The sequence below is a fragment of the Eschrichtius robustus genome, chromosome 11 (assembly GCF_028021215.1).
Source record: "Eschrichtius robustus isolate mEscRob2 chromosome 11, mEscRob2.pri, whole genome shotgun sequence".
NCBI lineage: Eukaryota > Metazoa > Chordata > Mammalia > Artiodactyla > Eschrichtiidae > Eschrichtius > Eschrichtius robustus.
This window is the reverse complement of record NC_090834.1, coordinates 77760103-77779724: the sequence shown is the minus strand read 5'-3', so window position 1 is coordinate 77779724 and position 19622 is coordinate 77760103. Positions and strand designations below refer to the sequence as shown.

At 38.8% G+C, this 19622-nt stretch overlaps 1 protein-coding gene across 4 annotated transcripts in view; it reads right to left on the bottom strand.

The window, feature by feature from the left end:
* The window catches only part of NELL1 (neural EGFL like 1), an 865453-nt gene that overhangs the window by 628249 nt on the left and 217582 nt on the right, over positions 1–19622 (bottom strand). For all 4 annotated transcript variants that reach the window (XM_068554539.1, XM_068554541.1, XM_068554540.1 and 1 more), the window contains 2 exons: positions 19097–19196; positions 4583–4711 (listed from right to left, as the gene is read on the bottom strand). In XM_068554539.1, the coding sequence (XP_068410640.1) occupies positions 4583–4711; positions 19097–19196 (229 nt within the window). The remainder of the gene's footprint in view (positions 1–4582; positions 4712–19096; positions 19197–19622) is intronic.

Here is a 19622-nt window from a genome sequence, read left to right as displayed (position 1 = left end):
GCTTCCCTAACATGGGAAAGGAAATAGCCACCCAAGTCCAAGAAGTGCAGAGAGTCCCAGGCAGGAGAAACACACCGAGACACAGAGTAATCAAACTGACAAAAATTAAAGACAAAGAAAAATTATTAAAAGCAACAAGGGAAAAATGACAAATAGCATACAAGGGAACTCCCATAAGGTTAACAGCTGATTTCTCAGCAGAAATTCTACAAGCCAGAAGGGAGTGGCATGATATATTTAAAGTGATGAAAGGGAAGAACCTACAACCAAGATTACTCTACCCGGCAAGGATCTCATTTAGATTTGATGGAGAAATCAAAAGCTTTACAGACAAGCAAAAGCTAAGAGAATTCAGCACCACCAAACCAGCTCTACAACAAATGCTAAAGGAACTTCTCTAAGTGGGAAACACAAGAGAAGAAAAGGACCTACAAAAACAAACCCAAAACAATTAAGAAAATGGTCATAGGAACATACATATCTCTAATTACCCTAAACGTGAATGGATTAAATGCTCCAACCAAAAGACAGAGGCTTGCTGAATGGATACAAAAACAAGACCCATATATATGCTGTCTACAAGAGACCCACTTCAGACCTAGGGACACATACAGACTGAAACTGAGGGGATGGAAAAAGATATTCCATGCAAATGGAAATCAAAAGAAAGCTGGAGTAGCAATACTCATATCAGATAAAATAGACTGCAAAATAAAGAATGTTACAAGAGACAAAGAATGACAATACATAATGCTCAAGGGATCAATCCAAGAAGAAGATATAACAATTATAAATATATATACACCCGATATAGGAGCACCTCAATACATAAGGCAACTAACAGCTTTAAAAGAGGAAATCGCCAGTAACACAATAATAGTGGGGGACGTTAACACCCCATTTACACCAAGGGACAGATCATCCAAACAGAAAATTAATAAGGAAACACAAAGTTTAAATGACACAATAGACCAGATAGATTTAATTGATATTTATAGGACATTCTATCCAAAAACAGCAGATCACACTTTCTTCTCAAGTGCACATGGAACATTCTCCAGGATAGATCACATCTTGGGTACAAATCAAGCCTCAGTAAATTTAAGAAAACTGAAATCATATCAAGCATCTTTTCTAACCACAACGCTGTGAGATTAGAAATGAATTACAGGTAAAGAAACCAGAAAAAACACAAACACATGGAGGCTAAACAATACATTACTAAATAACCAAGAGATCACTGAAGAAATCAAAGAGGAAAACAAAAAATACCCAGAGGCAAATGACAATGAAAACACGACAATCCAAAACCTATGGGATGCAGCAAAAGCAGTTCTAAGAGGGAAGTTTATAGCTATACAAGCCTACCTCAAGAAACAAGAAAAATCTCAAACAAACAATCTAACCTTACACCTAAAGGAACTAGAGAAAGAAGAACAAACAAAACCCAAAGTTAGTAGAAGGAAAGAAATCATCAAGATCAGAGCAGAAATAAATGAAATAGAAACAAAGAAAACAACAGCAAAGATCAATAAAACTAAAAGCTGGTTCTTTGAGAAGGTAAACAAAATTGATAAACCATTAGCCAAACTCATCAAGAAAAAGAGGGAGAGGACTCAAATCGATAAAATTAGAAATGAAAAAGGAGAAGTAACAACTGACACTGCAGAAATACAAACGATCATGAGCGATTACTACAAGCAAGTCTATGCCAATAAAATGGACAACCTGGAAGAAATGGACAAATTCTTAGAAATGCACAACCTGCCAAGACTGAGCCAGGAAGAAATAGAAAATATGAACAGACCAATCACAAGTAATGAAATTGAAACTGTGATTAAAAATCTTCCAACAAACAAAAGTCCAGGACCAGATGGCTTCACAGGTGAATTCTATCAAACATTTAGAGAAGAGCTAACACCTACCCTTCTCAAACTCTTCCAAAAAATTGCAGCAGAAGGAACACCCCCAAACTCATTCTACGAGGCCACCATCACCCTGATACCAAAATCAGACAAAGATACTACAAAAAAAGAAAACTACAGGCCAATATCACTGATGAATATAGATGCAAAAATCCTCAACAAAATACTAGCAAACAGAATCCAACAACACATTAAAAGGATCATACACCATGATCAAGTAGAATTTATCCCAGGGATGCAAGGATTCTTCAATATATGCAAATCAATAAATGTGATACACCATACTAACAAAGTGAAGAATAAAAACCATATAATCATCACAAAGAAAAAAACAAAACACAGAACCTCACACAGAGAAGATTTTTAACCCCTGCCCCTTCCTTCCTTCTTTGGGATGCTGGTATGAGGACACCATGTCTGGGGCTACGGCAGCCACCAAGCAACCACAGGAAAATAAGCCCAAAGCCCAAGTGTGCTGAGGATGGCTGAATGAAAAAAGAGGAGGGCATCTGCTCTAAATGTTGATATTCACTCTACTTGGTTCTCAGTGCCTCCCATCCAGATGCCCAGTATTTGACCCCTATTTTAGTCCCTGAGTTCTATTCTTAGACTGTAGATGGGCTCTAATGTTTAGTCATTTCTCCTTAAGTGCTATCTTTCTCATTATGAACATGCCCCCTCTGGAATTGCGGAATGTCCCCATGATCACAGAAAAATGACTAAAGCCTGAGGACATTACCATGACTCAAGGTGGTACCACAGTATACACTGACCCAAGGCCCCGTGCACACAACAAGTTGAGAAGTATGTTCAAGAAAACAGGGATTCAGACCTAAAATCACTCAACATAATCAATAAAATAAGGCCTCACACACAAAGGGTAGGCATAATACCACAAATGGTACCTCATAAAATTGATTCTACGTAACAAAAAATGAGGAGAGAATCAGAGAGTCCCAAAACAGCATTTGTACCAGCAATTTCCTCCCAGGTTCTGCCAGGTCTCAACAGCTAAGGGGAGCCAGGAATGGTGGGTGTACTGCTTCCAATAGACAACTAAAACACCTGCCAATGGTAGAATCAAGATTCAAATTATTTTGAGGTTCCTTCTATCATTTTTATAATTGTTCATAGTCTATCCCCACATATAGCAGAAGGTAAGAAAGCCAGTTTTTTAGACCATTACCTGGCTTGTGGGATTTTTTCACGATGAATGGAGAGGAAAGTGTTCACATTTTTTATTTTTAAAATTACAGTAATTTTCTGACAAAAAATACAAAATAGCATAAGGTAAGATATAAAAAATAAATGTTAATGTGAAGTATTGAAATTAATAGCCCTCTTCCTCAAAATTGACAAATAAGTAACATGATGTTAATGGATAGATGAAAAGGTTCATAACTAAAGGGCAACTTCATCCTCCCAAGTGGCATCCCAAATCAAGTTCAAATCTATACAGGTAAGCAAAAGGGAAAAAAAAGTGTAGAAAAATGTGTGTGTGTCCGGGGTTAACTATTAGTTAGACTTATATTGCTAATGAGAACCAAAGCAGTAATAAAGAAAGTCTTCCAGAAGAAATGAAAAACAGAGGTTTCCTACCAGGTTCTGAACACTAACAGTAATTAGAAACATTTCCTTAACAACTGAAGAGGTCTTTAGTCAAAGCCAAAAAGTTAAGCAGCGGTCAACAACATAAAACAGAAGAATGGAAAGGAATTTACCATTATTGTCATCAATTTTCTTTACCTTGACAATACCTGACCCACTTGAGAACCAAATCAGTAGGAGGAAAGTGACCAAGATTTTGCAGCATTTATTCCAGTCAAGACATCTACCTTCCTAATTAACAGAACACCAAGGTTCAATATATTAGTAAAGATGACAGGAATAATTGGGTCCAACCAGGACGGAAGAACAGCCTAGCCATCACATTGCCTATAAGAATTTCTCTAAACTGATGGGAGAGAGCCAGTGAGCACTGGAGAAATGGATGGGCTCAGATTTTAGGGCACTGTACATGTAAATCCAGGGTCAGAACTAATCCCTGATCCTCTGGTATATTAAAGGAACAGGAGTATGCAATGCTTGCCCCAGCATGCTGAGCATGGAAAGAGGGGTTCACATAAGACAGAGGAGTTGCTCTGCTCTATAAAGTAGAAAAGGGGGTCACTGATGCTTGAGGCCACCAACCTACTATACCAATCCATGTGCCAAAGTTATGAGTCCATCTGTCACAGGGACTTTTAGTAGAGTTTGGGAATTAGCAACACATGAATCAGTCATTAGGAAACACAACTGAAAAAAAACTCTGCCCTTGGCAGGTGAAGATGATGGCAATTGGGTATAAGCTAGTATCAAAGCATCCATTCAAAAAGAGGATCCACCATGTAACATTTAACTGAAATTGAAGAAGACAATCTACCCAAATAAGACAACATAAAATGAGGTGTTTATGGTTTTGCTGGTGATTGAAAGGTCTTGCTTTTACATGCTACTAAGCAGCCTGGGTAAGTCAGAAGAAGAGAATATCCTAGATTGTTGGTATAATTTTTTATAGGATCCCATAGGACCAGAACCAAGTGAAGGCTTTCATTCTTCAACCACGTCTACCAGGAACACATTTCTCACAAGTTGACTTTATTAAATAGCTCACTTACCCTCACAGTAGGCAGAGTCTCCCTGGACAGAGATGTAACCATTCTTGCACTCACAAGTAGCTTTGGTATTCCAGTTTTTGCACTCTGAGTTTTCACCACATTTAGGTCCTTCAGCACAAAAGTTATGACCTAGAAGAAGCAAATAAAATTTTAGAACAGGAAAGAAAAGAATAAAAGACTTCCAAATAATAAAGCATGAGACATTTTTATTATATGTCAGCATACATGAGAACACGCCTTGGCAATATGCAAAGGTAAGCTGGCAAGGGGGTAGAAGAGTAGGACTAGGAAACTTTGGACCATCCCATGCTTCACATTTTTCCCCCTAATATACAAACTTGCTAAAGTTGTTCCTTCTTGAAGGCTTTTATCCATGTTGATCCTGAATCTTCTTTCTACTGCCTTCTTATATGACTCGTCTTTCTATAATTGTTTTATTGCAAAATTTATGATACATAAGAGATATATAAAATGAATATATATGAATATATAAATAAAATGAATACAATATTATCAATACCCCTTTATTACAGGTCCCCAATGAATCCTCCTCCCAGCCATCAGACAACTCTTAATTTTTGTGTTAATCACTCCCTTTCATATTTTTATAGTTTTACCATACATAGGTATGTATGTCTAAATTATAGATTATTTAGCTTTGCCCATTTTGAACTTCACGTGTGAAATCATACTGTAATATCTTCCATGGTGTTTTTTTTTTCTATTCATCCATGTTAATGCCTATAGCTATCTTTCATTTATTTGTCAATGGTGTATAATATTCCATAGCATGAATATTCCAAAATTTATCCATTATACTACACGTTGACATTTGAGTTATTTGCAAGTTTTGAATTACAAAAACTGCTGCAAGAAATGTTCTTGAACATGCTTCCTGGGGCATACTATTTTTTTTTTTTTAAATAGACCTTATTTAACAAGGTATTGTCTTTTTATTTATTTATTTATTTATTTATTTATTTATTTATTTCTGGCTGCGTGGGGTCTTCGTTCCTGTGCATGGGCCTTCTCTAGTTGCATCGAGCAGGGGCCACTCCTCGTTGCGGTCCGCGGGCCTCTCACTGCGGTGGCTTCTCTTGTTGTGGAGCATGGGCTCTAGGCACGTGGGCTTCAGCAGTTGCAGCACACAGGCTCAGTAGTTGTGGCTCACAGGCTCTAGAGCGCAGGCTCAGTAGTTGTGGCTCACGGGCCCAGTTGCTCAGCAGCATGTGGGATCTTCCCGGACCAGGGCTCGAACCCGTGTCCCCTGCACTGGCAGGAGGATTCTCAACCACTGCGCCATCAGGGAAACCCGAGGCATACTTTTTTAACCACATGTTTAACATTTCTTTGCCCAAGAGTCTTCTTGAATCTCAGACATTCCTTCTAGGATAGTTATTTTTCTTAATGTATCCTTTATAAGTTCCTTTAATGAAGATATTTTGATAGTAACTGTGCTCAATTTCAATTTATCTAAATATGTCCTTTGACCACCCTCCTAATTGAAAAATAGCTTTTTTGGGTATAGAGTTACTTTGCCTCAACATTTTGAAGATATTCCATTGTTTTCTGGCTTCTATTATCACTGTTGAGAAGTCAGTTGTTAACCTAATAGTCATTTCTTAGTATGTGACAAACACTTTCTCTGTGGCTTTTAAGATCTATTTTATTTGGTTGGTTGGTTGATGGGGAAGGGGGTTTGTTTGTTTGTTTGTATTCATTAACTTCAAGGTACTTAGGTGTGAATTTATTTTTATTTATTCTTCCTAGGATTCCTTCAGATTCTTGAATCTAAAGATTAAATATTTTATCAATTTGCAAAATTATCAGGTATTTTCTCTTCAAACATTCTCTTTTCACCATTTTATCTATTCTCTCTTTCTGGAATTTTAATTAGATAAATATTATTCCTTCCTTGTCATGCTCTCCTCCATGTTTCTTAGACTTGCTTTAATATTCCCCTTGCTTTTTTCTATGCTGAATTCTGTTTAACTTTGGGTGTATTTTTTGATTTGTTAATTCTCTCAAGTTGTGTCATGTTGTTTCAGTCATCCATATCATTTTTATTTTACTTACATTTTTATTTTCTAGAATTCAATTGCTTTCTTTTTCAGTCTCCTTGATCAAATTTGTGGTCTCTTATTCTTTCATCTTTTAATTTCCTTTTTTAAAAACATATTAGACATATTTTATACAGATAACTCCAGTATCTTTAGTCTTCTGACTTTACTAAAGTAAAATCAGCATCTGAATTTACAGTTTGTTGTTTTGCTGAGTATCATGCATGAGGACTTATTTTCTTGTGTTTTGAGTGAGTCTTTTATTTGTGAGCTCATATTTTTTAGGATTTAATCTGTGGAAATTATTTGAGGTTTGGGCTGTAAAATTGTATTTCTTCAGAGAGCATCTGTGTTTGCTTTTGTCAGGTGCCTGAGGGAACTATCAACCCACAATCACTTTAAATTATATTTTGCCTTGGGGCATAAGGATTGAACCACACAGGTAGAATAAATTTAGGCCCTAAGCTTTCAGGAATGCAAACTTTTCTCTGCCATACTCGCTACCTAGAGTCAAGACTGATAGGCAAGTCTCCACTTGCAGAGTGGATTTTTCCTAGTCACCCACTGAGGATTTACCCTTCAAGGTTCTTGATTTATGCATCTCACACCAGCCCCAGGCTTTGTCTCCTGTCTACTTAAACGGTGTCCATTAGAAGCCAGATTCTACTGTTCTGCCCTCTGGGCAAATGCCAACTCCAGTGTGTTAACTTATCTCAACAGAATCACCCTTTTCCAACATTTCTGGTCTCTGATATTTTTTTCTCCTACCTCTATTACCAGCTGCACCAATTTCCCCCCGCCCCCCCCCCAAAAAATTTATATGTTACGCAGCATTTTTAGGTGAACAAGAAGTAATAGGTTATGCCCACCACAGGAATTGTGAAGTTCAAATATAACAAGGTATATGAAGGTGCTTTATCATCTTTAACTCAGCACATTTTAGCAAATAATAATTATACTGCTACATCACATATTGCAGTCTCATAAAAAACAACTGTTCTTGAAGAGGAGATCTAATTTATAATTCAGGGTCTATACCAATAAACAAAATAAATCGCTTTGCCTGTCTAGGTACGTATACCGGGAAAGGACAACATCAGTGACTTTCACACTGTTCCTCAGAATCCTGGGCACAGATGAGTTGTCAGATAGGGCTCAAGTCCCCCACCCCTGATTCAAATAGAATAGCTTTGCTTTTATATTTTTGATATAGTGATCATATGAACAACAGTTTCTGGCTTTAAAAAATATAGAAAACACTGAACTATATCAACTCCAAGTTTAATTCCTTTTGGTGATAACATTCTAGAATGTTTTTCCTTTGAAACAGAATTTTAAACCAACACTCTTTAGACAATACTTAGTCTAAAAGATAACTCTTATTAAATAATAACATTCATGTACCTATAATATGTCTGGCATTACACTAGATGTTTTAAGTGGGGATAATAATATACCTTATTAGTATGTGTGGAAAGAGTTAAATGCGGTAATCCATATAAAGCACTTAGAGCAATTCTTGATACATACTACGTGGTCACTAAATGTTAGCCACTGTGATGAGAATGATAATGATTATGATAATGATAATACTGACAACGACAATAGAAGTTCAAATAAGTTGATAACACTGTTATCCTCAGCTTCAAGATAAGAAAAGCCCAAACTCATTAATATCTAGTAAGTGGAGATGCTAAGATTCTAAATTAAGTCTGGTAAGCTCCAAGGCCCATGTACTTTTCCTGTATCCTCTCACAGAGCAAACCTAGCAAAAAAAAAAAAAAAAAAAAAAAGTGAAAGATGTAGACGCTCCTTGTGATGTTAGAGAGTAGATCCACAGGCTTAGGGGAGCGTGGTATCACATCCAGCCTCACTACCTGACCTGTTAACTGGAGATTGCCCCAATCAAAATCAGAGGAAGAATTTGTTGGAAATGTGAAACCTGTGTCAGTCAAGAACACTTCTACAAGGACTTGAAAAGCTTATAATAACCATTAAAAGTACGTGATGTTTTTGCTAGCAAAGGGACAATTTTTAGGCATCATAGCTTTCTTTGCCAGAGGAAGTGCCTGGCCTTCCCTCCCCATGTCAGAATTGATCAATAATTAAGTTATCACATTTTCTTTCATTATAATGCTTGACTCAATGTCATATGTGCATCCTTTGTTACATGGCTATTTTTTTTTTTTCTTTCCCAAGACTGCAACTGTCCTTCTCCTTCCACATGCATTTGACAGGCTGGAATAAAGCCCCTCAAACACTGTTGATTTTCCAATGCATATCTCTCTATCAAGCATGTGCCATATCAATTCACAATGCAGAGAGTTGGGTCAATTGTATTTCAAGGACAATGAAGGGCCCCTGTGAGACAAACCAAGCTTATGGACAAATCCACTTTGGTTGGGCCTCACCATTGTGCCAAAAACACGTGTGGTTTTTTTTTAAATCAATGCAGGCCTTCATTCAAGCAATATTTATTCAGTGCTCGCTTGCCTTTATGCATGAGTGAATAATCGTCCACTGAATTTGTATGGGGCACCTACTCTGTGGACTGCAGCACTATGCAAGCTCCTGGGGGCAATGTCAAAATGTTTGAGACATTCCCTGACCACAAGGAAATTAGAAACTCTAAGGGGATATAAGCTAAATACAGGGGTAGTTAAGTAAGATGTGAGCAGTACAAATTATCATAGCGTGTCAGAGAAGAAGAAATCCCTTCTAGATGACGCAAAACTTGACCTTTGATTCATCACAGGTAGAAACTTGAAAAGGGGCAAGACACAAATCCTAGTGGGAGTAATGGAACTCCAACCCTTGAGGAAAAAGGGTAAGTTTAAAGAACCTCCAATAATCTGGCACAGTTGTAATAATAATGATTAACAGTTACTGAGCATGTAATATATGCTAGGCACTCAGTGAAGTGTTTCAGATGCATTATCCCATTTAATTTTGTTAACAACCCTATGAAACTGGAATTATTATCCCTATTTCACAGATGCAGCAATTGAAGCTCAGAGAAGTTAGTGCACTTGTGAAAGTACACAGAGCCATATATATATATATATATGTATGTATGTATATACATATATATATGTGTATATATATATATAAAAGAAGATGTTTCATAAGATGTTAAGGAAAAACCTGAACGAACGTTTTGGCCAACCCAATACATACATACATACATACACATATATTCTGCTGGGCAATTCCAAATATTCTTTAAAAATCCTAACTCTAATCACTCCAACTTCTTTAAGTCAGGTCTATGTCTGACTCTTTTCTTTCAATCCAGAGTTTCCCACACAAGGATAGCTGTATGTATGGATGGATGGCTTATAGATGGATGGAAAAATGGACAGGCAGAAATATGGGTAGTTAAATTAATGAGTGAATAAAGATATGAATGAATCTACATTGGCATTTAATGTCCCCTCTTAAGCAACTAGAAGGCTAATGTGACTGGTTTGCTAGTTGCCATTTTTCTTTCTTTAGACATTTTTACTGAAGTATAATTTACATACCATAAAATTCACCTATTGTAAAGACAAAGTTTGATGAGTTTTAGTAAATTTACACTGTCATACAGCAATCACCACAATTCAGTTTTAGTACACTTTCATCACCCCAGCTGGTCATCTTCATTCTTCAAAACCCACCCCAGCATAGTTGGCTGCCAAGTCATGAATCCTCAATTAACTTTCCACATTTCAAAATCCTTCTAAAGGTTTTGTCTTTCTTATCTGATGAGTCTGAATAGCATGGCGTTTAAGATACAGATCCTTCCCTTCCAGATATTTGTCTTGAGTTGCTACCTACAGTCTTTTTCTCAAGTCCTCTAGCTAGCTTTTGGTACAGTTTTTTTCTTCAGCAGCTGGTTATCAACAGAGACTGATACATGAGAATCTTCAATGTCACCCTCTTTCTTAAATCACTCTTTTTTTCCCAGAATCAGAAGCTGTGACCAGATTGTAGAATACACACACACACACGCACACACCTGCTCAATATTCATGTTATTTTACTTGAATATTTTTAATAAGTAGCTCTAGAGTCTGTGGAATTATCGTCCTATAATTAGAAGCACACAGTGACGTCATTTAACTAGTACTGGTCCAAATACAGAGAACACTTTTATTATAAAAGCTGCTATTCATTGAGTTTTTCCAACTTGCCAGGCACAGAGCTAAGCATGTTACACACCTCAGCTAGGTAAGTAAGGGAAACCCTCACAGCAACCCTAAAGATTACTATTATCCTCACGTCACAGATTAGGAAAATGTGGTTGGGACTAGCTTATCCAAGGTAACACATCCAGGAAGTGGGAGAGTTATGATTTGACTCAAGTTCTTGTTAAGACCACTAAGAAAATGATTATTCTATGATTTAAATACTTTGGGGCATAGACTTCTACTAATGATTATTCTCTGATGATGTCTGTGGGTCTCAACTCCTGCTATGCCCTATAAAATTTTTTTAAATAGGCCCATTTAGGACCCAACTGCAGGCTCTGCCAATCTGTTCTTAAGAAAAATTGAGACTAGGCCAATTCTTGTGCTCAATCTCTTCTGGCCTCTGGCTGAGAACATCCACGCTTCTCTAGAAGCAATAATAAAGGCTCACACCACCCTCTAAAAGCATAGGAAATAACACTGTCTTGCATGTCCCACTTTACATATTGTATTTTGTGTCACTATAGCCATAGCCCACTTGACATTTCATTTGGATGTCCTCACAGTTGTCTCGCAGCTCACCCATCTGAAACTGAACTCTTGATCTTAATTCCAAAATCCATGCTCTCCAAGTTCTCCATAACCATCTGCAGGACCTGTATCCACTTAAACCATCTTTTTCTTTCTTTTTTTTTTTTTTTTCTGGAGTCATCTTTGTCCTCTCTCCTCAAATACTGGCCCTTGCCAAGTTCTATTAATTTTATTTCATGAATATCTCTGGAATCTATCTCTTTCTCCCCCACTCCACAGCAAGAAGAAAAACTCATCCTACTCCAAACTATCATCTCTCAAATGGATAGCACCTTATTTGCCTTCCTGTTCCCCTTTTTGCCTGTCCCTAATCCATTTTCCTCACAAACAAATCTTTTTAAAACATAGATTGGGGGACTTCCCTGGTGGACCAGTGGGTAAGACTCCATGCTCCCAATGCAGGGGCCTGGGTTCAATCTCTGGTCAGGGAACTAGGTCCCGCATGCCACAACTAAGAGTCCGCATTTCGCAACTAAGAAGCCCGCATGACGCAACTAAGACCCAGCACAGCCTAAATAAATAAATAAATAAATAAATAAATAAATAAATAAATAAATAAATAAATAAATAAATAAAACATAGATTGGGTCATGTCACAATCCCCCTTAAAAATCTTGTGAGGGTTTCCCATTTCACTTAAGAAAAAATACAAAATCCTTAACTTTGATTTGAAACAACAAACAAGGCTCTCCTCTCCCTTCGTCATTTCCCTCCAATTGTATCAGCCTTTGTTTTAATTCCTCTAGTACTCCAGTCTCTTTCCTGATTCAGGGTCTTTGCAAGCTTGTCCCACCAACTCAGAACATTATGAAACATCCCTGCCAGAATAATTTCTACTCAGTCGTCAAGTCCCAGCTTAAATATAATCTATTCAGAGAAGGCTTTCTTGTCCCTCAGGTCTAAAGAAAATCCCATTACTCTCTCCCATACCACCCTATTCTTCTTGTTTATAACAGGTATCACAATTAGTAATTACATGTTAATTTCTGTGTTTATTTGTTGAATGTCTGTCTTCACATTAGAAGCTCACTTCTTCAAGGGAAAGGACCCTGTGAGTTTGTTTCCCTTGTGCCTAAGGCAATATCCAACACATTATAAACACTCCAATATTTATAGAGCTAATGACTAAATCCTCAGTCTTCCAAAACTAGAATTAAAAGAGTGTTTTAAAGATGAATAAACCAAGGCTCAAAGATGTTAATTACCTTCCTTGTGGTCACATAGCTAGCAGGCGATGGGTGAAAGAGAGATATAAACCCAAATATGATTCTAATACCCAGCCTCTCTCCACCACTGTACACGACCTCCCAGCCATAATTTTAATCATTAAGGGACATTCAAGGAATGCCAACCCTGGCCTGAAGAGACCAGTACTCCATCAGTCTTTAGCAATTTCTAGTCCCTGACATGCCTTGAATCTTTCCATAGGAACAAACCTTATTTCTTTCTCCAGGACACAGTCCATTATTACTTGCTGCTTTATCTCTAAGATAAAGTTTGAAGAAAAATAACATCACACAACAGAACACCATCCATGGATGAGACACCAAGATGAGTAAGACCCACTTGGAGCTTATTTACACTCGAGTGGTGGAAATGAGCAGATGTTCAGAGGAAGACACACAATCTGCTGAAATGGGATTCCAGGTTTTATTCCAACCACCTCCTTAATTTTAGCTCCTGGCAGAGGTACCATTCATTCATTTGACAAATATTAAGCCCCTGCTGTGTGCCCAGCCGCTGTGCTAGACAATAGGGATATAACGAAAATGCCACAAACATCATAAACACGCCCTCATTCATCTAACACTCTAGCAGGGATGGCTACCCTTGAGTGTTGGGTTACAGGAAATATTGTGATGGAGAGGAGCAAGGTACTTCCGCTATGTATCACAGAGAAGGGTCCTAACACTAGGTATCAAAAGGAGATTTGAGGGACGAGTGAGGTTGACTGGACAAAGCATAAGAGTTCCAAACACAGGGAGCAGCATGTGTCCACGACATGATCAAGGAAACTAAAGAAGAAACGTTAAGTGTTGGGGTCATATTTTCTCCTCTCATTGGGAGCGGTCTAAAATTTGGACTCCCCTTCGTGGTCCTGAGTCTAGAGTTCTATTGCCAGTGAAAGATCAATAACACTTGTAAAACTCTTCGCTTTCTTTAAATCCATTGGCCTAATCTGCATATAATAAACCCTGCCCATCGTAACGAAGCCCTCACACTGCCACTCTCCAGATCCCACTCTGTACCTTTTTATAATTACAGCAAACCATCCACCCATTCTGCTTCATCTCTGGTTTCTCCAACCAACGATGGATAAGCATCTTTACGGTTTGCTACTGTGACTTCTTCCACAGCAAGGAATGAATAGGTCACTACCCTTGGGCAGGAGTTAGTTTCTCTAAGATAAAGTTTGATTCCACATAGAGCACCACTGCTTGACCTCAATCTCCTGCCCCTAATGCATCCCCCAGAGGTCAAGCAGGTTACCTTTGAAATGACAATCTGAAAATGCACCCCAGATTTCTCTACACTAACTCAAATCCTAAAAAGCCAATACTCCTCATATCACTGCTGCTTGCCCAAGCTTGAAAGTCACAAGGAGCAAAGGTAAACTGAGTACAATATATTCCATGTGCCTAGTTGGTATGGAGACAGCTCCACCCATGGACTGGCCCTATAGGAGGGATACGGCCCAAAGATCCTTTATGGGAACAGGATGCCCTAATGTACTCCACAACCAACATACATACCACAGAAGCCTGGGCCCTGGAGGGCTGAGGACATTCCTTTAGCTCCTGTGGACAGAGGGTTGTAACATCAGGATGGGCCTACTAGAGACAGAGCTCTGGATTCTCACAGGTTCTGTCTTAGAAAGCAATTGGTTTCTCTACAATAGTCAACACTTAGGGGTCTTCCAGCCCAAGGCAGCCTGGTCTTAGTTTCAGGTCTTCTCTCTGGGGCAATGTGCCTCCTTCCCAAGGCTCCCTGGGCCTGGATCCACTGTGGCACTTTCAGGAACACAGAATTCAAGGGCTCCCTGAGACTGAACTCTTCTCCAAATGCCCTCTGTTCCCAACCTCAACAGTTGAGCATATAGCCCTGTCATTCCAGTGCCCACTGTGGCCCACGGCTGCAGGTATTTTGATCAGATTCCATCTATCAATATGCAGAGGACTTGACCCATCTATAAACTATGCGTTCCTCTATATAGGCACTAGCTTACCTTCTGATTAAGTGCCTCTTTTACAGGTCTCTTTTCATCTCAAATACGCTGAAATCCTCTAAAACCATTTCAATTACAAACTCATCTAAGATGATGATGAGGGCTAGAAAAAAAGAAAATCTTGCCACACCAAGACTCTTTGGGAGGATTTCACTGAAGGGCATAAAATCTTAAGTAGTACAAATAATCTCAACTAATTTCAGCCCAGGCCAGATGACAAGGCAAGTGGGCATGAATTAAAATTACAGATACACACATTGGGAACAGATGTCGGAAAGAACTTTTTCCTCAACACTGAAAATCTTAAACATGCAGCCAAACCCTCCAAAGTCATTGGCAACACTGAAGATAAAATTAGAGCCAATTATGAAGGGAATAAAACCCTAAGGAGTGTAGCAAGAATTCTGGGATGAGCCAAATGAGTGGTGTGTTTTCCTGGAGCGATCCTGACAATACACAGTCAAGTTGGCTTTTTTTCCCCCTTCAACTGAGAGCACCGGCAATTTATGAGCAATCTTTTTCTGCTGGGTTCAATCTACACTACATCCACACTTTTATTACTTCTTCCAAGGCAGAAGCATAGATGTCATTCCGGTGTCCGCTCCCCTTTCTCCACCCTCATGGCCTTACGCTTAAGTGGACGGGCTCCTGCTATAGCCATTACCTCAAGGTAATGATGAGGGTAAACAAATTGCATGCTGCCAGCACAAACTGTCCTGAGGCATTAGAAACAAACTGCACCAGTGATTAGGGCTGTTCTGGGTAGTGCCGCTGGTGACTGAGACCTTGGACCCCAGCAATTGCAAAGTGGCTTCTCCCTGCCAACGTCTAACATCTTGATTCTTTTTGCATGTGTCTTCCCTAACTGTCCTGCAGTTCTGTCCCTAACAGCAGCATCCTGGCTGCACCAGTAGCCCTGTGGATATAACTACCTGCTCAGCTGATTACCTTCATTTTTCTCTGAAGGGTAGAGAAATTAGTTACAGCATTTGTCATTACCCAAGATTTGAAGAATACAACTGTATCAGAAAACGGGCATGACTCAGTAAAAAAAAAAAAAAAAAAAAAAAATTTAGCTTCATAATCAAGCCAACAGATTAGGTCTTGAGCAAACAAGTTATAACTCTGCAAAATGGGTCTTAACACTATTTCACAGATGAAACAGAGACTTCAGCGGGTACTGAAAATAATTTCAGTCATTGACATGAAAACGACAGGACTATTCTGTATGGTAGGAACATATCTTCATCCCTCCCTTTTCTCCTACATTCAAAGTATCAATTCATAAAATGTAATCATTAAAACAAGCCTTATTTTTTCCAAGTTGGAGAGCTTTATGGATACTATTTAATCAACCAACAGGGGTCAGAAAGCAAAAAGCACCATCTGTGCTTTCTCAAATTCCAGTCTAAACCTAATGAAAATAAACTTTGGAAAACTTCAAATCCCCAAGCAGGCAAGAGAAAGGTTTTGACTCAGATTTCTGAGCGATGATACTGAGGGGTGATTTCCCTCAGACTAAAGACCTGACACTCCCAGTAAGACAGAGAGAGGTGATAAATATGCTAATTGAAGGGCCTTCAGTGCAGGTATTGAAAGAGGCTACAGCCACTTCCGTGTCTGTAATCAATAATATCAGGGTGGCAGAAACCACACAGCTGAAATCATACCGCTGTGCTCATCCCTGAAATAAGCATTTCAGGTCATCAGTCTTACCTCTCCGCTCGCTCGCTGCCTGCCAATCAGGAGACAGTCTCAATCCACAAAGCAAACGGTACAGCCTCTCCATATGCAGGATAAAAATTAGTTTACATAGAAATTGAACGTTTCTCATCTTTTCATTACTTTCTGGTTTTGAGAGGGGCAAGGAGGAGGGGGAAGGAGAACTGAATAACGTGCCTTAGAAGAGGCCCAGCGGGCTTTCCCAGTCTAATTAGAATCAAAATCGTCCAACCCCCCTCATCTTCCAAGACTCCACTCAGAAAACACGAGCACAAAGGAAAAGGTAAAAGACAAATAGAAGTTAAAGGGGAAAAATATCTTCCACAATATTGTGAGAAACTCTTAGGCTACTTTTAAGGATGCTTTGGGAAATAAACTGGAATCAAGAGACACAGAGCAAAATTCATGGAGAGCATAGGTCAAGACAATGGACCTTTGAGCTCATCTGGATGGATTTTTTTTTGTTCATCATCACATAAATTTTACATTTTTATGAAAAAGAGAACACCCCACTGCCCAGACAAATCTCCTTTTCATTTTCTGATTGTCCAATGTGCAGAGCAAGTCCCAGTATGTGCACAAGTGGACTGAATGCTCTGGGCTCTCTCTGCTATGGGTCAACAGGAAAGGAGGTAATGGCAGTAAACGGTGCTGACAAGGGCTTCAGTCAAAAATAATGCTTTTTTCATTCTAGGGTCTGAATTCTGAGATAGGAATAAATAGGAGAAACCTAAGAGAATCCATATACCCAAATGGTTTCATTCAACCCGCTTCCCAGGAAAAGAGCCTCCCCACCTTTTCCCTATCTCTTCTAAAGACATACATTGGTTCCTGTTAAAACATAGACTTGTCAAGGGACATAAATAACTCCCTCACTCACACGCACCTCCAAGAAAAACCATCAGCTGCTAAATAAAAGAGCTGGTAGTTTCCCAGCTGAGAAGGACGCAGGTGGGAGGAAGAAGAAAATCCTCAACTGTACAGATCGGCCCTGGCTATGATCGCATCTATGAAGCCCTATTCCTGCCTCCCACTTTTCCCTCAAAGCTGACTTAACTTTGGTAAAAGCCACCAACTCACTAGCAACAGGAGTCTTAAATGAGTCAACTTTTCAATGAGATGTCACATCTCTCAGCATCTTCATTTGTAAAAAAAAAAAAAAAAAAAAAAAAAGTTTCTGCATCCCCAAGAAGTGCTAGCAGAAGCTGTGGTACACAATCTGTTGTAAACCGGGTCAGAGCAATGAAAATCTTCTTGAATTTCTGTGGGATAATCAATGATCCTGCTCGAATGAAACCATAAATCAGAAAGGATTTACATACACTGAGTCCCACTTGGCACCTTAACAAATATCAAGTGATGGATTTTGCATTAAATTATAAGACCTACCTAACAACCCTATCAGTTACCAATAAATGCATCCCTCTGAAATTCCAGTCAATCTTTAGTCTTTCTAAAGCATCTGAGCTGCAAATACACTTGTAGCCATGAAAGCAGATAAATAAGGGGAGATACTCTGACGGCATACCACGAATTCTAACAGCCATTCATGGCTACCCAGGTACTAAGTTTTCCTGGGAATTTTTACCAAAACACAGCTCTCTTACGATTAACCACAAAGAGAAATCTCAGCCCAAGCTGAAAACATGCCATGATCAAATATATACTTTTATATATCAGAAGGTACTAGAGGAGGGGTCAGTGAATTACGAGCTGCCACCCGTTTCTCAAAATGAAATTTTAATGAAACACAGCCACTAATTTATTTACCTATCACCTCTGCCACTTTGGCAATACAACAGCAGGGGTGAGTAGTTGCAATGGAAACCTTCTGGCCCCTGAAAGCCTAGAGTATCTACTTTGCGGCCCTTTACAGAAAATATCTGCCAACGCTTGTGTTAGAGAAAAGACAGAAAAAAGTAAGATAGGATATAACCTGAGCTAAACTGCTATGCTCCTGGCTTCTTAACTCTAGAAGCTTCCAAGGTAAACCAAAAAGAATCTAACTCACTGGATATGTGAGAATGTGGAGAAGACTGTATGGTGGGTAGAGGTTTAAAATAATAGCAATGAGTTTAACTGGATTTTTTTTGGAAGATTTTAAATCAATTTTAGATTCTCCTAATCTATTTAATTCTGCCTGGGTGAGAAGTTTCAGAGAGGAAGTGATATTTGATCCAGAGGATTTGAAGAAATAAGAATAAATTTGGAAAAGAGGGGAATTTCAGGAATAGGAAGCAAAATAATTTCTGCTCGTGCATTAATTAGCAGTTAAGTGTTACTTACTGGAAGCTTTTTTCCTTGCAGGAAGTAAAAAAGCTGTATATAAATCTATGAGTAAGGATTCAGTGTCTGTCATCCTCTGGCAGATAGGGGAACTGGCCCATGGAAAGAGCTGATAAGAATGTTTCCCAATCCCACTCATGAGAAAAAAATGCAATAATGATGCAGGAACTATCATTATTATAGGAACCATCGTTCACTGAATATTTATCACGTGGTAGGCATGATGCTAGGTGCTTATGCATTATCCCATTTAATCCTTACAGCAGTCTTATGAAGTAGATAGGATTATTATCCCCTTTTTACAATTGGTAAGACTATAACTGAGGACGGTAAATAGCATATACACATATCTAAGTAGCAGAGTTTTGGACAATTGTTATTGTCATCACACTAGTCATTAAACCTTCAATCCCTGCCCTCCATCCCCACCCAAAGCCCCATCCCCAAGCCCTCTTACCTCTGCAGACACTGCAGCACTGATTCTCTGGGAGAATGTGATCCTTCTCTGAGCAGTTCAAAGGAGGGCACGCTTCAGTAATTTTTACTAAAACTCCACCCTGCAAGCCAAATAACCAGGAAACAAAAAAATGTTCATATTTTTAGTTGCTGATCCGAACATAAATGCTCATTGTCAACAGTCTGCGGTGATAACAACCTACAATAATTAACAGTACTCCCAGGAATCCCACGATAATGACGATGAGACTCCTGGAAGAGAGAAGGCCAAACTCCCTTTCTATATCAGAAGAGCCTCAATTTCAACAATTGGGTTTCTTTTTTTCTTTTTTCTTTTTTCTTTTTTGTTTTAACAAATGGGTTTTGAGTATCTTCTATATAGCAGAATGTCACCGACAGTGTAGAGCTGGTAAATTTTTAACAATTGACTATTGGATGGGGAACCCTAAAGTTAGCATTTGCTGATTTCTGTGGTGTCACTATCCGGACATTGTGAACTACCAACATGACATCACTGACCACAGAGT